Source organism: Acomys minous (genome assembly GCF_964271855.1).
Source record: "Acomys minous genome assembly, chromosome: 13".
Lineage (NCBI taxonomy): Eukaryota > Metazoa > Chordata > Mammalia > Rodentia > Muridae > Acomys > Acomys minous.
Genome location: NC_140495.1, coordinates 61,180,130 through 61,198,627, shown reverse-complemented (window position 1 = coordinate 61,198,627; position 18,498 = coordinate 61,180,130). Strand labels below are relative to the sequence as shown.

The following is an 18,498-nucleotide window of genomic DNA, read 5'->3' as shown; positions in this document are numbered from 1 at the left end:
GTCACCTCAATGAGGGGAGGGGAAAAAAAAAAAAAAGACTCTGCCACTGGGCGGTGGTGGCGCATGCCTTTAATCCTTGCCCTGAAGAGGCAGAGGCAGGTGGATTTCTGAGTTTGGGGCCAGACTGGTTTACAGAGCAAGTTCCAAGATAGCCAGGTCTACACAGAGAAACCCTCTTGCAAAACCAAACCAACCAAACAAAAGATTACTCTGGTGCCTGAGAAGGAAAAAGCTCTGCAAATTTGTGCCCACTCAACTCAAGCAAGTGGGCACCTCGCTTCTCCCTCAATGGAAAGTATTGTGTGCATCCGTGGAGTGTTCAGAAAGACCCTAACCACATGCCCTCTCTTGATGGACAAAACACTTGGCTCTAAGCATCGTGTTCTTCAGTTGTTCTCTTTCTAGCCCTGCTCTGCTTTCTACTCAAAGTTCACAACATTTGCCTTTTCAGATTGCTCAGGTGATCCCACTGAGTGGGACTGCCCACATCTTAGAGCTGCAGCTCGTGCAGGTGAGGGCAGCGCAGAGGGACACCTGTACACACAGGTCATGGACTAGGGAAGCTGACTAGTCTTTTAAAAATGCAGCCACTTACGTCTTCAGGTAGAGACTTGACCAGCTCGCTGTGAGCCATAGGCTTGATGCTCAGCTGATGGACAATCTCCCGCTTGATTTCATCTGTGGCACTCACCTGTCCAACCCCAGGGCTGAATCTTTCTCCTGTGCAAAAGGAAAGAGAGATGCACACGTTTTATAGACCATAATACTTATGAGACACTGACCTCCAGTTTCTGCAGCAGAACATTATTCCTCTGTCGGGCTCACTGTGCTGTGGGAAAACAATGGCTGGCTTGCTAGGGGCAAAGGCAGAGCAGTTCCCTCCCTGCACCCGTGAGGGTTACTGGCCACTCCGAGAAGGACCAGAAGGGCGGTGGGATCAGCAGAAGTCAAGGCTTTCTCTAGGAGGGAGCCTTCCTCTCCACTTCCTCCAGGGGCAGGCTAGATCTCACCTTGGGACCCTCTTCATTAGCATCCCTCCTGGCTATTGGATTGGCTACTGTATGGTCACAGAAGGTCTGATACAGTAGGGTGAACGACAGAGCAGAAGGGATAAAAGACCTGAGAGAACAGGGCAGAGGGCTGGAGACACACGTAGGTTATGAACAGACATCTGTGAGCCACTGGTCATCATTAACCTGCCATCGTTACCTTCGGAGTCAAGAAGACATTTATTCCAAGAACCATAGAGAAGAAACAAAGCGCAGATTTGAGAACCAGCAACTCTGCTCACTCTCTGCTTCCTAGACTGTGCCAGTCTTCCACTGCCTTTCCTCCTGTCTCTTAGTTCACTTTGCTTCAGCCACAGGGGAGGGAAGGGGAGTGTGCCCTCCTTTCCCTTCTCCTAAAACCAGGGCCCTTGCCAGGACTAACGAGCAAGCTCAGAAACCCTCGAAAGCCGCCTGCAGACGCCTGAGAGGCGTGAACTCACCAACAAGCATGATGATGAGGTACAGCATCTCCTCGATTAGCGTGTTGTTCTGTTGAACAACGTCCTGCAGGGAGGAGAGGAGAGGCAGAGAGAACTTGTGCACCGCCGTCCCTGACGACATATGCAGACAGGACTCTCGGCTCTTGTGATGCGGGATCTTACCTTGTGGGTAACCTCAGAACTGAATCTCTTCCCATAGTCAGGTGTGCTGAAGATCTGATAGAGCTCGAAGCGGCTCAGCATGATCATCAGGAAGTGGTTTGGATCCATCATGGAGACACCTGTCTTTTTATTTGTTTGAGAGAAAGGAGAAGAAGAAGGTCAGAAGGGACACTCACTGCTACTGAGAGAGATTTCAGTCCAACTAGAGAAGACGGACACCTGCCTAGTCACACCCTCTATGGTGTGTCTCACAAGAGGGGACAGGGATCTAAGCTGGTCAAACAGTCCACACAGACAATCCTCCCCTAAGCCCTAAACCCACAGGAGACCCGCAGGGCTGCTCCAGCTCCCTTCCTGTCTGTCAGTTCAGAGAAGGACTGTGCATTTTGCTGCAGACTCTATCAGCACTCACTGCCTGCTAGGAACTGAGAGAGGTATCGAGTGCGTACAAACTAAATATCAACTAGTTTGTACATACACATGCTGGGGCCCAGTCTGGTGCTTTATACTTGATTGCTATTAGTTCCCCCGCTGAGTTCTGTTGGCTGTCTTTTATGAGCAGACACTCACATTTGTAAACCTGGGCTGGGCAGGGCAGAATGGGGTAGGTGTGGCCAAAGTTCTCAGGTTTTATTGAGGGAAGAAGGATCTTGGGAGAAAGAGGCACACAGGATAATAGAAGGTAGCTTACGTGATGGTATCTGCATGCCCTTGGTGAAATAAGGCTATTCTAAAATCTGTCAGGTGTCTGTGTCTTTATTGATTGTGGTGGCAGGCTGGATAATACTGCTGTAATAATTATAAGCCTAAAATAAACATCATTTAGGACATACTTTTTCTTTGGTTTTTTGAGACAGAGTTTCTCTGTATAACAGCTCTGGCTGTCCTGGGACTCGCTCTGTAGACCAGGTAGGCCTGGAACTCACAGCGATCTGCCTGCCTCTGCCTCCCACATGCTGGGATTACAGGCGTGCGCCGCCACCACCCCTACCCGGCTAGGACGTACTTTTATTTTTTTTTATTTTTATTTTATTTTTTTTTGACTTCGCAATGCATTTTATTCATTTTCTCATTTTTTTCACATTTTTATTGAAAATTAAAAATAATTCCTATTACATCTCATTTTCTATCCCATCCCATGCATCCTCCCATTCCTCCCTCCCTCCCACTTTCACCCCAATCCCCCTTCCCTATGACTGTGGCTGTGGGGGACCTCCTCCCCCTGAATATGGTGCTAGGGTATCAAGTCTTTTCTTGGTAGTCCGCTATCCTTCCTCCGAGTGCCATTGGGCCTCCCCCACAAAGGGACATGGCCAAATATGGGGCACCAGAGATCCTGTGAAAGTCAGTCCCCAGTCTCCACTTAGCTGTGGAGAATGTTCTGTCCCTTGGCTAGATCTGGGTAGGGGTTTGATGATGACTGCCCGTTTTGTCCATGGTTGGTAGGACGTACTTTTAAATGAACAGCATGCATACACCATTATCGAGCTCTCCCACCCTTTCCTTTAGGGTGAGCACTCTATTACATAAAATAACAGCTTTCACATTGGTTCTAGTTTTCTTTTAATGTCATTTTATAAATTCTAAATCAAATTGGATTTCAACCAGCTGGGAACTGAACTAGAGTCCTCTGGAAGAGCAGCCAGGGCTGGGCCACCTCCCACAGCACCTACCGTTTTGCTGCTGCTGCTCTTACTAGTCTTTTTGAGACAAGGTCTCATTGTGTGAGCAGAGATAAGCCTGTCTCTACCTCCCAAGTGCTGGGATTAAAGGTGTGTGCCACTGAGCCAGTCTTATTTTATTGTTTAAAACTTTATGTTTATGTGTGTCTATCTGCCTTGTGAGTACTGTGCCTACAGAGACCAGAATGGTATCAGATCCCTTGGAGCTGGAGTTGCAGGTAGTTGTGAGGTACCTGACGTGGGTGCTGGGAAAAGAACTCTGGTTCCTTGGAAGAGCAGCAAAAGCTCGTGAGCACTGAGCTACCTGTCTAGCGGGGCTTCTGACTGGAGCAGGTTGGTAGACTGTGCAAGGCAGTGAGCTTGGCAGGTAGGAGCATTTTGCAGGCTGCTGGCCATGAGTGGGGAGTGTCAATGGGCAGGACAGGTAGGAGGCAGGTTTATGGGTGAGCGTCACGTGACTGGCTTGGTTGAACAGAACCCAGACTCCCCAAGGCCCTGAAGTTGGGGTTTTTAATTCGTTACCTGAAGCATCACGATGTCCTTGTCGAACATCTCTCGTCTGCACTTCACGTTATGGTAGTAATAGATCTGTAAGCGATAGTAAGTTGTTAGGGAAATAAGCTTTCTGATCATTGCACTGAGCCTCTTTGCGTATGGACCTGGCCTGGGCTCTTAGTTAACAATGTCTTAAAACACACCAACTAGAGATAGCCACTGATGGCAGCTGCAGATTCCAGCCAGTGTTTTTGGTCTCCCAACAACAACAAAAGACTGTTTCAGGAAAGTTTAGGGCTCCCAGAATTGGGGATGAGGGGAGCAGGATGAGTGAGACTATGAAGCCCTCGCTGTGGTGTGTTTGTTGATGACCTGGATTTGATCCCCAGGATTCATGTAAAGGTGGGAAGGAGACAACCCCACAGAGTTATGCAGTGACTGTACATATGTACCCCCCACTCTCTGGTCAAACAGAAAAGAGGCACCCCTACACCCCTACTTTTTTTTTTTTAAGTCAGGGTCTCACTGTCTAGTCCTGGCTAACCTGGAACTCACTGTATAGATAGATCAGGCTAGCCTTAAATTTACAGAGCTCCCCATGCTGTGTTCTGAATACTTGCTTAGCAGCATGAACCTGCCACACCTACTTTCTCCCCTTTCATTTATTATTTGTGTGTGTTTATACGGTATGAGAATACATATACCAGGCCGGCAGAGGACAATCTGCAGGAGTTGGTTCTATTCTTTTGCCACATGAGTGGTTAGTTTCCTGTCAACTTTACACGCACTAAGGTCAAACAGGAAGAGGGAACCTAAATAAGACTGGCTTTTAGGCAAGTCTGTGGGGCATTCTCTTGACTTGTGTTGATGTGGAGGGCCCCGCCACTGTGAGCAGGGGCCCCACTGGGCAGGTGGCCGTGGGTTGTGAGAAGCTAAGCAGTATTCCTCCACAGTCCCTACTTCAGTTCCTGCCCTGACTTATCTCCACGCTAGACTGTGGCCTGTGAGAGGAGGCACACCCCGCTCCAGAGCTGCTTTAGGTCATGGAGGTTCACAGCCGTAAAGAGCAAACCAGGCCAGTGTGGGTGCCAGGAACTGACTCAGGTCATCGCTTTGCTCGCACGCACCCCTACCTACTGAGCATGTCACTGGCTCACACACCCAGTGTTTAACCTAACTGAAGAGAAAGAAAGTTTAGTCTTTACGACCAGCTTTGTTTTAAAACTCGTGCGAGTGAATGCTGAGGCCACATGTGCCCATTTCCACTCTCCCTGATGAAATATATGGCAAGAGGTTGAAGAAACCTTGGCTCAGCTTTCATTTACATTTTCAAACAATTTATCATACTAAACCTTTAAAAAAAAAAAAGACTTATTTGTGTGTGTTTGTATATCTCTCAGGCCAAAAGACGGTGTCAGACCCCTTGGAGCTAAATTTATAGGAGGTGGCGAATGAGCAGACATGGATGCTGGGAACTGAACCAGGGTCCTCTGCAGATGCAGCCAGCCAGCACTTTTAACTCTACATTCCTGATTCAAAACTTGCCATGAAAGTCCATTTAAAACTGTAAAAAGTTTCTCACAAAAGCTAGTGAATGGAATCAAAGCACCACAGAATTTAAGAAGCTAATGAAACCCACTTACCTGGTTTACTAGAGAGAAGCCATTTCTTCTCCACATCCCAGCATGTACTTGGGCACATAAGACAAGACATCTTAGAGGATGCTCTATCAACATGGGTGGGCTCAGTTCACTCTGTGTGTTTAAACAAACAAACAGACTTATCAAAAATTACATAAGGAAAGGTAGTTGACAGGAAAGCTTATAAAATAATGTATTAAGTCTGCTTTAATATGTATCTGTGTGACAGTTACTTTTGTATCAGCTTAGCTCCTATGGTCAGCCCCATCTGCTTGAGGCTGCAGGCATTGTTTGAGTAGTATCTTAGTATCCTCTATAAAGATAGTGGGCTTCACCAACTCAGATGGAGGCTGTAAAAAAGTAAGGTTTCTCATGTGTGGGGCGGACATGTGGTGTGTGTGGGGGGGGGAGAGGTTCTTGCCTTACACCTTGGTTAAGGAAGGCTCTTACAGCTGCTGTGACCTTGAACGTCCCCTGGAAGCACCATCTTTGTCAGGGCTGCAGAGGCCTGTGCTGCAACATGCAGCCCAAACCGTGGTCCTCACACCTGCACAGCACGCAGTCACCACTGAGCCATGAGTGTGGTCTCTGAGGAAGGGTTCTGCTCCCATGATGGGCAATGTCAACTGTCCTCTGCAGTGTGCCAGGATGCTCTACTGACTCATTTCCAACCCCACAAATGCAGAAGGCAAGACCTTAAAATAACTCCTTAACCCCCGTTCCACCCACATGCACACCCCCTCGCCCCCATAGGTTCTGTTCCTCTGGAGAACCTAAATTAATAAAAGTTTGTTTCAGTTTGCTTTCAGACACCACCACCAATGACTAAGATGGTCTCTTTAACGGTAAAGCCACTTACTAGAGGTAGGAGCTCTGGAAATTTATATGCCACTTCACTTTTGCTTAACAATACATGCAAACCTGCACGGGAGAACAAACAAACAAAAATGTTTTTCTATAAGTAAAACTAATGTTCACTTGACTCAATGATCACTCAGCTTTACTATTTAACTTTTGAAAATTCTTTGGGCGTATATTAGATTACAAATTAAGTTATAAAGTGAACTGTATCTATAAACAAAGCTTTGTGAGAGGCAGTTAGAACTCATTGTCATCAACACTGCTGACATTTTAGAAGTAAATGCTGGATGTTAGACACAGCCAAACACCTCGACAGCAACCAAACCAGCATATGCACACTGGCCAGTGTGGACTTCTCTCCTGGGCCATGGGCTTCATTACTGCTGGGAGCTGAGGTCCCTTCGGCTACTGAACAGAGAAACTGGCCCTGGACTCATGTTCTATGCTGACCCTGACCTTGGAATTAAGTGCCCTAGAATTTCAGGTTACAGTCAAAGCCAATTTGCTTCCTATGCATGAGATGAGCATTTCTAGATCAACCTTAGGTCACTCCCCTGACAGGGCATGCTGATCAGCATCTGCTGGGCCGCCCAGCTCCAGCCTGAGAGGCTTCCTTCACTGCTGGGCATTCCTAGTAACCTGTAGGAGTTACTGCGGCAGCGCCAGCAAGCCCCCTCTCCACCTTGCCTGTCAACTGTATTTTGCTTGTTTGCTTTGTTTTGAATCAGGCTCTTGCTACATAGCCCTGGCTGGTCTCAAACTTGTGGTCAGATCTCCTGCCTCTGCCTCCCAAGTGCTGGGGTCACAGACACATGCCACCACAGTAGGCTGTATGGACCGTGTCGTGTCTTTATTGTGTTCTCTCTTCTGACTACAAACATCCTGGGAAGGACTCATCTACTTCCGGGAGATGAACACTCCCAGGTATTCGCAGTTCAGAGATCAGGGCGGTGAAGATGTAGCAGAAATGAGCTTTTTCACTGCGGAGAATTACTAGCTTCAGCTTCTACCCAGCCAAGCAGGTTTTGGAAGGATGACTTGGTGAAATGCAGGGACCCACACTTTTGCTCTCTAGTCTAATAGTTTTCAGTTGCTGGAAACAGACCCAGGTAAACAAATTATAGGAGCAGGAGAGAGATTTTTTTTCCCCAATGATCAGAGCTTTATCTCTTCTTTTTAAATATTTGTTTATTTAAGTATACAGTGCTTCACTTTCATGTACACCTGCAGGCCAGAAGAGGGCACCAGTTCTCATTACAGACGGTTGTGAGCCACCATGTGGTTGCTGGGAATTGAACTCATGACCTCTGGACGAGCAGGCAGTGCTCTTAACCTCTGAGCCATCTCTCTAGCCCACTTTATCTCTTCTTTATTCATTCCCTCCCTTCTTCTTTCCCTTTCTCTCTCTTGTAACTTAGGGACAGGTTCTCGCTCTATAGTGCAGGCTGGCCTTGAGCTCACTTAGCCCAGGCTAGCCTGGGACTCATGAGCACCTTTCCCCGCTTGAGTCCTGGGGAAGCAGATGTCAGTCAGCACCCACAGCTTGTTGTATTATTTCACTATTCAAACTCCTACAAATAAAAGCTCACAGGACTCCGTGTAAGGGATCTGAGACTTCAGCTGACAAACACACCCAAAGGCTGGCAGACTGGAGGCCTATCAGCCAGATGGCGCTCACAACATGCCCTTTCATAATGAAAGCGATCGTTACTACATGAAAGCCATCAGAAACTTGGCTCATCGTTAATGATTTAGATGAAACGGACGGACTCCTGGGGAGACACCAACTGTCAATACTCCCATGAGGAATGGATAAGCTCAACAAGGCCATGGTCTGACAGAGGATTCAATCAGTGATTAATAGCCTCTTCAATACACATTTAAGGAAACCATGGTATGGATTCTCCATAGTCTCCCCTTGAGAAAAAACAAAACGAAAATGCAACCAAAGCACCAAGCACACCTGTGTATCACATTAAAGGTACCAAGCCACAATCATTAGTGACTGGCTCTGTGGCGGTAAACAGGGAGTCATTATTCTCTGAGTTAGAATGAACTAAAGGGCAGACAGAGTGAACAGGTCAGAGTATCTAGACTCAGGAGATCTCGAAGCAGGGCTGCGAGGGCCCTACCACGAGTCAGGTGCACACTCCCAGCCTCTGGCTACTGCAAGGTGCCAGCCAGTTTTAGGTCATCCAGGGATTCTAAGTGGCATGTAAATCAGCCTGAGATCAATAAGGCATTCACTTGTAACCTTTTGCTTAAAAGGTTATTGATCAATGAGCCAGAAAGAGCTTAGAGAGAAAAGCTATGCAGGCTTTGGTCCCTTAGCAGTGGCTTATGAGTGCGTGGCCAGTGTGACTTGTCTGAGAGACTGAGCTCAGTCATTAGATGTGCGCTCACAATGAGTTGGGGTAAGCCCTGCTGTACAAATGTGCCAAGACCAGCTTGGCTTCTTTCTTGCTCTGACACTAAAGATTCTCATCTATGGTCCAAGTTTAGTAACTTCTTCACAGCAGAACGATCAGACAGGCGAACACACGTAGAACGCCCAGGATAGTGGATAGTACCTAGCACACAGTAGGGATGCACAAACACCACAGGACTTGGGAGAACTTTAGGGTTCTTTTCTTAGGGAGGTGCTTTACCTGCAAGCAAGCGAGAAACCGGGAGGTGGATGCTGACTTTTTCTTGGGAAACACAGTATCTGATAGTTTCCACTGAGTGTCCACAGATGCTGAGTGTGATCGGCTGTTCACCGTCGGTAAAACCACCGTGACACTGCATCAGCACAGCCAGGCATTTCTTGTAAGCTTCAATTAACACTTTTTCCTACAAAAGAGGGTTTGTAATATAAGTCACTCAAAAGACTGTACTGCTACAACGCTGAGTGAGTACCTCAAATCTCATGGTGACTAAGTACCTCACATAATGATACAGACCAAACCAAACTCAGCGCTCCCTCCCAGAATGGGCCCTCTGTCCCAGTGGATGGCATGACTTATCAATAAAACTGTGGAATCTAGAAGTTACCAGTAATGTCCTTTACCTCAGTCCACCACTATCTAGTCTATTATCAAAGCAACAACTTTCTATTTTCAAAAACCCTCAAAATCAGCTATTCTCTTGTTCTCCTATAACTCAAAGGCACGGCCACCACACCTCTGTTCATCTCCCTGCCTTAGTTCTTGTCCTGCCCACCCATTCTCCACAGAGTAGGACCACAGCACTGTTAAATAGAGCCTAACAGCCTCCGACTTCAACTACAATATTACTCAGATGACACCCATGGCCCAGACACCAGGCAAGCCTGCCAACCCCTGCCCTCCCGCAGAGCCTCCTCAAAGCTCCCAGTGACCATAGGCCTCTCATCCCCAGAACGATACAGCTGGCCTCTGAACTAGTAGTTTTCATACATTGTCTAAGTCTTGTGGATGCTTCTCTGACCCTTGGAACGCTACAGGTTCTTATTAATGAGGAAATTATTTTAAGTCACAGAATAAATATAGCAAAAGCAAACAGTATTCTTGGATAAAGTACTCGTTTTTATAGGCTTAGTGTCTGGGGAGGATTATGGGAAAATGAACATAATTACATAAGAGTGTAGACCCTTTCCTCTTTGACTTATTTTTTCTTATTACACTTTAGAATTTGAGCTTTTGAATCTGTATTGAGTGTGCAAGTGGAAGGGCAAGTGTGCAATGACTTGAGCGTACAAGTACTTCTTCAAAGGTGCTTTCCTTAAGCTTCTGTCTGCCCACTCTATTCTCCTCCCAGCTCCCAGCACAAAGAGGAACTCACATCCAAGGCACACCAGTCCTGCACCATTGAAATCACATGCGTCAGCTTCATCTGCAGGGTGAAGGCCGCTTCCCATTCCGGTTCCATCTCAATGTGCTGCCCTACTTGACGTGTGATCGGGTCCATTCCCTTAGAGAGGGGAAAGAGTGCGTAAGAATAAAAGCTAGTTTGTTTCTCACACAGAAACCTAAGGAGTCCAACAAAAGAAGAAAAAAAAAAACCTAAAAAAAGATGCATAAGAAATATAAATTGAAAAAAAAAAAAGAAATAGAAATTGATTACAGAGACTATTCAAATAAGGTAAAATTGTAATCAAGAAGTGTCAGAGGGAAAAACTAAGAACTTCAATATATTCCTTAAAAATCTGTCTGTCTGTCTGTCTATCTATCTATCATGTGCTTATTTATTTGTATTTGAGGCAGGGTAAGCCACTTGGCTGGCCTGGAGCACATGACCACTTTGCCTCAGCTCCTTACTTGCTGGCATTATAGCGATCTGTCACCACTGCTCGCCAGGCTGTGTGTGCCAGTGATGGCTGAACCGGAGCCCCACACATACTAAGAACATGCTTCAGCATTGTTCTATCCTCAGCCCCCTGACAGGCTTGTACAACGTGACTCAACTTACAAACACACAGCTATTGGGGCGATCTTTCTATGCACTGTGGGAAGTGTCTCTGTGTTAGTCAACTGTTGGCTCTGTACCAGCAGAGAGCTGGAAACTGTCCAGACTTTGTTACTGCTATTCTTACGGCTCACACCTGCCTCAGGAGTTTGTAAACATCTACTTTCCTCGCTCGCTGATTGGTGTGTGTGTGTGTGTGTGTGTGTGTGTGTGTGTGTGTGTGTGAGAGAGAGAGAGAGAGAGAGAGAGAGAGAGAGAGAGAAAGAGAGAGAGAGAGAGAGAGAGAGAGATTTGCCAGCTGGACACAGAGGTTGGATGTACAGAGTGAGAGAGAGGCAACGAGCCATGTGGCAGATGTGGATTAGAATAGTTGGTTAACTAAGTTAAATGAGCTAGCTGGGAGGTAGCCTAAGCTATAATAAGTATTAGTAAGTCTCTGTGTCATTATTCAAATGCTGGCAGGTCTAAAAAAGTCCGGCAATAGACAGTTATACTCGAAGACAGGTTTTACACTATCCACTACCATGTAGCTGAAGAAAGTGTTCAGAGTGCCAGAACGAAAGCAAGAGAATAACAAACACACCCTTTGATGCAAACTAGTGTTCTGTGTTAGAACTGCTTATCTGCTGAGCTTTTTCTGCGTCTCCATACTGATCTGTGTGTAGGTATGCTTCACAAAGAGATTAGGCAGGAAAAAAAGTTAGATTGTACTATGTACATAGCCTACTAAGAGGAAAAGGAAATGTGGAAACACTGAAAATAAAACAAGGGCCAGTGAGATGGCTCAGTGGGTAGCATCAGAGCCTGATGCTACCTCAAGACCTGAGTCCCTCTGAGGGGCCCACATGGTGGAGCCGTCTCCTGACCTCCACAGGCTCATATTCACCAGCATGCACACACACATACAAACAAAAAACCCAGTGGCAACATGGAAAACCAAGAGCCTCTGAGTTTAGGGGGAGCTAGGCAGAATGCCTGCCTCCTGTCTGCACAGGGTCCTGACTTTGATAACAGCATCAGAAAACAGATAGTTTCTCAAATAATGAACTTAATTACATTTCCAAGTACGTTAGCAAAGCAACCACAGAAAAGGACTTGCAAACTTTTAGCGGTACTTATGAGGACCCAATCATCTTTCTTTTAATTAAGAGGGTTTTTCTCCTTCATGTATGTTTTGCTTGCACACCATGTTGGTGCACCATGTTCAAGCAGTGCCCAAGGTGACCAGAAGAGGGCAGTGGATCCCCTGGAACTTAAGTTACATGTGGTTTGGTTCAGAGCTACCAAGTGGATGGGTTGATAGGGACTGAACCTGGGTCCCTGGAAGAGCAGCCAGTGCTTTTTTAACTGCTAAGCCATTTCTTCAATCCCAACCAAAACATTAAAAAACAAAAACCAAAACTTATTTACTATTATTGTGTGTATGATGTAAGTGTGGGTTCGTGTGCAAGGACAACTGGGAGCAGAACTCATGCCATTTGACTTGTACAATAAGCACTTTTATGTATGAAGCCACCGCACTGGTCACTGAAATATCCTCTGCTGGGATCTCACATAATCTACTCCCAAAGAGCCTCAATTATAGAGAACTGTCTTGACCTAACTGATCTTTTAGAATGAGTCCAGTTTATACATACCTGCATGCATTTCAGCAACTCCAAAAAGGCATCGAACCCTTCTAGGAACTTCTGCCTCAGCTCATCCGACCACTCGGTTGGTTTGCTAATCAACACATACCTACAGGGACAGACAAGTGGCAGTGAGTGTGGTAACGCTGGCACTGCATACACTGTAATTGGTTTGGAAATTAAGGAAACACTCACTTGAGATCTAAGATAAGGCTCTGCACTCTCCTGAACTTGAAGGCTTGGATGGCAGTGTAGCGTTCAAACTGGAATCTGCCCTGGGCATCTCTGTGCTTCAGATGGTTCATGAAAGCCTTGATGATAACAGTCATCAGGTTCTCCTCTGTGATGAGCATCCGAGCCTAAAACAACGTGTATCAGAAAGTCTGGCAATCAAAACCCGTGAGCCAGGAAAGCACAAAGAGCCTGCATTGCTAGCATAGCACCTGCACCTTAAATGTTCTCAACACAAACACCTCAGACCAGAAATGCACTACTAGCACTTTCTAAAGATTTTTTGTATTTTATGTGAATGAGCGCTTGCACACATATGTGTGTGTGTAGCGTCCACGGAGGCCAGAAGAAGGTGAAATGATGCAACTTCTCCTGAACTGAGACATTTACACACATTATACAACAAGGATGGGCACTTACTGCAGAAGCCAGAGGGTTGAGTCGCTGATTTTCTTTTTTTTAAATATTTATTTATTTATTTATTAATTTATTATTTATACAGTACTCTGCCTGCATGTGTGCCTGCACGAGACAAGAGGGCACCAAATAGATGGTTGTGAGCCATCATATGGTTGCTAGGAATTGAACTCAGGACCTCTGGAAGAGCAGACATTGCTCTTAACCTCTGAGCCATCTCTCCAGGCCAAGTCACAGATTTTCTAAAGCTTAGTATGAAACTGTATCTCCTCTATGTTACAGCTGACATTTATTTTTGCTTTTCTGTCTATGTGCACAGAACTCTAGGAAGTCAGGGTCTCCTGGATCCTGAGGTCTGCCATCCAAACACCAACTGTTAAGTGGTTTTTGCATTCTTCCAGAGCTGGTGTTTAATACCCACCTACCTAAAGTGTGCATATGTAACGTGTACACTGAGTCTCTAAGTACGGACATATACCCACATCTGCCTCTTTCCTCCACAGCGAGCACACTATCAGCTATCACTCTGCCACTTAGTTTTCACTTGATATGAAAAACTTTTACTCAGAGGTTACCCTGTAGCAGTGCATACAGCCTCTCTCGGTCTTTTTGGCCATTAGCAGGAATGCTTTCATGCCTGTGATATTACAAAGGAAGTCACAAATATCCACTATGCAAAATGGCGGAAACACTTAGAGAGGACTCCCTGCCAGACGAATCACTGAGGGGAGTGCAGTCTGAGTTTTGACAATGTCACCATAGTGACAACCACTAGGCTCATCCATGTGAGCCTTTCTCACTCCACCCTAACCCAACACAATTTCATTTTGATCTCATGTGTTAAAGGAAAAGTGTGGCAGTCAAAGAAAACTAGACTTTCTACTGTAACTAGGGAAAGCTAAGGTGGAAGAACAGCAAAGAATTTTCCAGTGACTATTACGGTCAAGTGTGAAGGAGCAGCAAGCACAGACAGGTTGCACGAATGAACGAGTCTCTTTCCTGTTTGTTGTAGAGGCTGGGACATTAAAGGAAGCTGAGGCAACCCCACTGGGCTGGGAAGCAGCTACGCAGCATGAGCCTGCAAGGCAGAGGGAGGAGCGGAGCCTGAGGAGGGTAGTGATGCTGGGGAAGGCAGCCAGGGGAGGACGCACACATGGGCAGGTCTGGGTGTCCTCTAAAACGGCAAGAGGCACATTCTCCAGGGCTACACAGAAAGCTAGTGCCTGCATCAGAACTAAACTCCTGCTAACCTTTCAAAGCAACTGTTATCATTAAACTCTGATTATTACACAGCCCGAGTAAGTGTTGTCAGACGCCCACCACCCGATGCACAGACCTCCAGTCCAACTTGCTTTATAAAACACTGTCATCCCCTAAGTCAGTTATCATTTTTATCCATATTTTATAATTCATATTAACATTCGCACGGCCAGACTTAGCACACATTTTACAACATATTCACAGTAGGTTAAATTCTCCTCTAAGACTGAATAAAAATAATGTTTTGGGGGACACTCTCTGGTTAAACTCAATAGTACAGGATACTATCAGAAGAATGCTGACTGGGGTGGTTAAGAAAAACCGAACTAGGGGCTGGAGAGATGGCTCAGTGGTTAAGAGCACTGCCTGCTCTTCCAAAGGACTCAGGTTCAATTCCCAGCACCCACATGGCAGCTCACAACTCTGTAACTCCAAGATCTGACACCCTCACACCAATACAATAAATTAAAATGAAATAAAACATAAAAAAAAAAAAAAAAGGAAAACCGAACTAAGCATGGTGTCTTACGCCTTTAATCCCAGCACTCAGGAGTAGAGGCAGGCAAATCAGTGTGAGTTCAAGGGCAGCCATGGCTACACAGAGAAAGCCTGTCTTGAAACAAACAAACAAACAAACCAACAAAACAAAACAAAACAAAAAAACCAAGGAAAGAAAAGAAATAAAAATGACTTTGGTCTCTGGTGCCCTCAGAACTTGAATTCTACTTACCAGTGTGTGTGCATGCGCACACGCTTGTGTCTGTGTGTGTGTGTGTGTGTGTGTGTGTGTGTGTGTGTGTGTGTGTGTGTTCCACAATGCGCAGAGGAGGTTATCGGACAATTTCTGGGTCTCATCTCTCTCCTCCCACAGCGTAGGCCTCAGGGCTGCTGTCAGGTATAAGGCTTAGCAGCAAGAGCATTTGCAAGCTGATTCCTTGGGCCTTGTTGCATTAATTTCTAATTAAGTTCCCCAGACTCACTTTACTGTCTTCCTCAATTTGCTAATAACCTAGTCTTTTAGAGTCACAAATGTAGGGCTACAGCTCAATGGTAGAGTGAGGCCACCCGGCATGTGTGAAGCCCTGCGTTAGATCCCCGGCACCACACAGGCACCCACACTCACACACACTCATACAGACACATGAATACAGCGGCTCCAGTGCCCTCTCTTGCTCTTGAGATAAACGCATGATTCTGTAGTTTGTTTATAGTAGCATTCATCAATGGGCAAATTACTAAGATATTCTTTACTAGAACACATTCCTTAACAAAAAGAAACGAAAAAAAATCTTTTCCCCCCACTAACTAGAAAATCCACTTGTTAGGGAAGTGTACACAAACTGTTCAGAAAGCTCCACAGCCTTGCTCTGTGCTCTGGGTCTCCAGGTACACTAAGGCTCTGCTCCCACATGCAGAGCCCCTCGCACTGCAGGCTCCACACACATCCTTGTCAGCCACCACCCATGGACCTCCCTAAGCAAAGCCCCTCAACTCTGGCAAAGGCCAGATCGCCCCTACCCTCTCTGAGAAAGCAAAGTGAACGTGTGCCGGTGTCTGCCTGCGCAGATGTCCGTGCACTACATTTAAGTTTGTTGTCTGTACAGGCCAGAAGGCAGCATCAGATCCCCTGGCCTGGAGATACAGGCAGTTTTCAGCCACTATGTGGGTCCTGGGAATTGACAGGTCCTCTGGCAGAGCATTGTAATTATTTACTCAAGTCATATCTGTTCTGTTGACCAGTTCATTTAAAAGCCTTGCTTAATAAATGTTAATAATTTTGTTCAACAAAGTACAATTTTTAGTTACCATACATGATAAAACTTGATTAACGGAAGCTTCAGGAGTGTGCTGCTAGTTCTATGTCACCGTGACACAATCTAGAGTCATCTGAGAGGAGGGAGCCTCAGCTGAGAGAACCTCCATAAGACAGAGTTGCAGGCAGGCCTGGAGGGCATTTTTTTAACTAGTGATCAATAGGGGAGGGCCCAGCCCATTCCATGAGCGCCTTCCCTGGGCTGGTGGTTCTATAAGAAAGAACAAGCCATGAGGAGTAAGGCAGTAAGCACACTCCTCCAGGGCCTTGTATCGGCTCTGTCTCCAGGTTCCTGCCCTGCTTGACCTCCTGTGATTTCCTCTACTGATGGACTACACTGTGGAACTGTAAGCTGAATAAATCCTTTCCTCCCCAAGGTGCTTTTAGTCAGTGTTTGATCACTGCAGTAGTCCCCGGGACTAGGCCAGGGAGCACCTGGTGCACCTGAGTAAAAGGCAGACCACGCAGAGAGACTCAGTTGCCTTATCCGCTTTCCCTATGAGGGGGAGGGTAGAGGAGAAGATTCCTCAAGCTCTAAGGGTGTATGGCATGCTATCCGATGCGACTGTCAAGAGTATATTTGATAAACCAGCCAGCTCAGAGTTAACTTCTCAGTCTAGGAAGCCCTGCGGGAAAGTAAGTATTGACTGTAAAGGAACTCTCCGCCACAATGACTTGCGGGTGACGGTGTGTGCCATGAGGCCTTTCCTATCCAGGAACAACACACAGGTCTTACCTCTATGACTTTGTGGCTTAATGGCAACCAAGAGCGTTCTCTAGTCTTTCAGTACTTACAAGTGAAGGGACTGTGAATATCTGAACCGAGAGGTCTGCGACTGAAAACTCTCTGTCGTGGTCATCTGTCACATAATCACTCTGCAAACGCTCATAGTTCTAGTAAGAGGCAAAAAGAGGCAAGGAGTGCCGGCTATGAGTTACAAAGAAGAGGCAAACACTACTCACCAGAGTAGGTGCGGTGAAGAACTGGACAGACAGAGCAGTCACCGACACTGCCCGCTCGTGATCATCCTCCATAAAATCCCTCTGCAACTGCTGGTAATTCTAAACAACAAGGGGGAAATCCACCTCTAGTCCACAGTGTCCAAACGGTTAAGGTTAGACTGCAAAGTCAGTGCTGGGGACGGCAACAGGAAGACACTACGAGGACGAGGACGGTGGAAACTCAGAGGATTTCCATGTGGAAAGCTGTGCTAATGGGTTCTTCTGGAGCACAGTGGCAGTGGGGCAGCCCAAACAGGGGTCAGAGCTCCTGAAACCCTCAGGCCACTGTACCGGGGTGGGAGTGAGACACACCATCAGGCTGTCTGTCCCGAAAGCAGGCCTGCATTGACTCAGAATACACGTAAGAATCATATGACTCCTTCAAGGTCACCATCAATAGGTTTGGAAACAGGACACAAACCAAACCCAGCTGTTCGGATAGAGCTCTCCAAATGACAATCACGTGCTTCCTTGGCTGAGAGCTCCTACTTGGGGGCATAGAGAGTAACTTCTAGCGTCATCATGTGCTCTGAAGGCAGCATGTAAGTCAACTCTGTCAAGCTCCTGGGGCTCACCATCTCACCCGCACCGACAGAGGCACGTGAGCACACTGCCACTCATACTGGCATGAGCTAAGTCTTCCCTGCACATGCCACTCTGCGCTTCCATGTTGGGGGTGGGGAGGGAGTCTCGTTTCTACACCTTTATTACCACAGGTAAAAAGATGAAGTTTCTTAGAAGTTCAATCAGTTATTCTGACACCTCACTGGTAAACCCTAATATTTTTGGAGGCCACATACTATAGTTATTACATATATAACCTATTTCTTTATCGTCAAAACTGGAAAAAACAAAACAAAACCCTACTTACTTTTGCAAATCGGACAGCAAACAGCTTCTTGTACTTGAGATCCATGAGCAGGCTGCTCATGAACAGCTGATGGTACACACTCCTGGCGCCTTCAGAAAGGAGCAGAGTGTGAGGCAAGCCAGAGCTCCACTTCCATAGTTTTATGTGTCTAGCCACAAGACAAAAACTCTGTGCTTAGCTCAGAATAATAACTAATTTCTTTATTTTCTAAAGGATTTTACTTTAGTTATCCACAGGTGTGTGTGAGCACGTGTGTCTGTCCGCCCCCGAGTGACCACAGAGGCCCTCTGGAACTAGCATTACATGTGGTGTGAGCCAGCTGACGTGTGTGGTGGGAGCAGAGCTTGGGTCCTCTGCTAGAGCAGCGCGTCCTTTCAACCACTGAGTCATCTCTCCCATCCGGCAACACTTTTTAGAAATAAAATGCATGCAAAATTAATCCTCCGCCCCTTTGTAGTTTTGAGGCAGGGCCCTGTATGCAGTGCACGCAGGCCAACAGCCTAGGTGGTGGGGAACTCTCAA

The 18,498-nt window shown here is 46.4% G+C and overlaps 1 protein-coding gene across 5 annotated transcripts in view; it reads right to left on the bottom strand.

The window, feature by feature from the left end:
* The window catches only part of UBR2 (ubiquitin protein ligase E3 component n-recognin 2), an 85,129-nt gene that overhangs the window by 34,551 nt on the left and 32,080 nt on the right, over positions 1-18,498 (bottom strand). For 3 of the 5 annotated variants that reach the window (XM_084752953.1, XM_084752955.1, XM_084752956.1), the window contains exons 10-21: positions 17,977-18,065; positions 16,899-16,997; positions 12,578-12,741; positions 12,392-12,491; positions 10,131-10,259; positions 8,978-9,161; positions 6,328-6,389; positions 5,472-5,582; positions 3,856-3,921; positions 1,652-1,774; positions 1,490-1,553; positions 596-720 (exon numbers count right to left, since the gene is read on the bottom strand). In XM_084752953.1, the coding sequence (XP_084609079.1) occupies positions 596-720; positions 1,490-1,553; positions 1,652-1,774; positions 3,856-3,921; positions 5,472-5,582; positions 6,328-6,389; positions 8,978-9,161; positions 10,131-10,259; positions 12,392-12,491; positions 12,578-12,741; positions 16,899-16,997; positions 17,977-18,065 (1,316 nt within the window). Of the gene's footprint in view, positions 1-595; positions 721-1,489; positions 1,554-1,651; positions 1,775-3,855; positions 3,922-5,471; positions 5,583-6,327; positions 6,390-8,977; positions 9,162-10,130; positions 10,260-12,391; positions 12,492-12,577; positions 12,742-16,898; positions 16,998-17,066; positions 17,166-17,976; positions 18,066-18,498 lie in introns of all 5 variants that reach the window. The other 2 variants (XM_084752954.1, XM_084752957.1) reach the window with 1 other exon arrangement.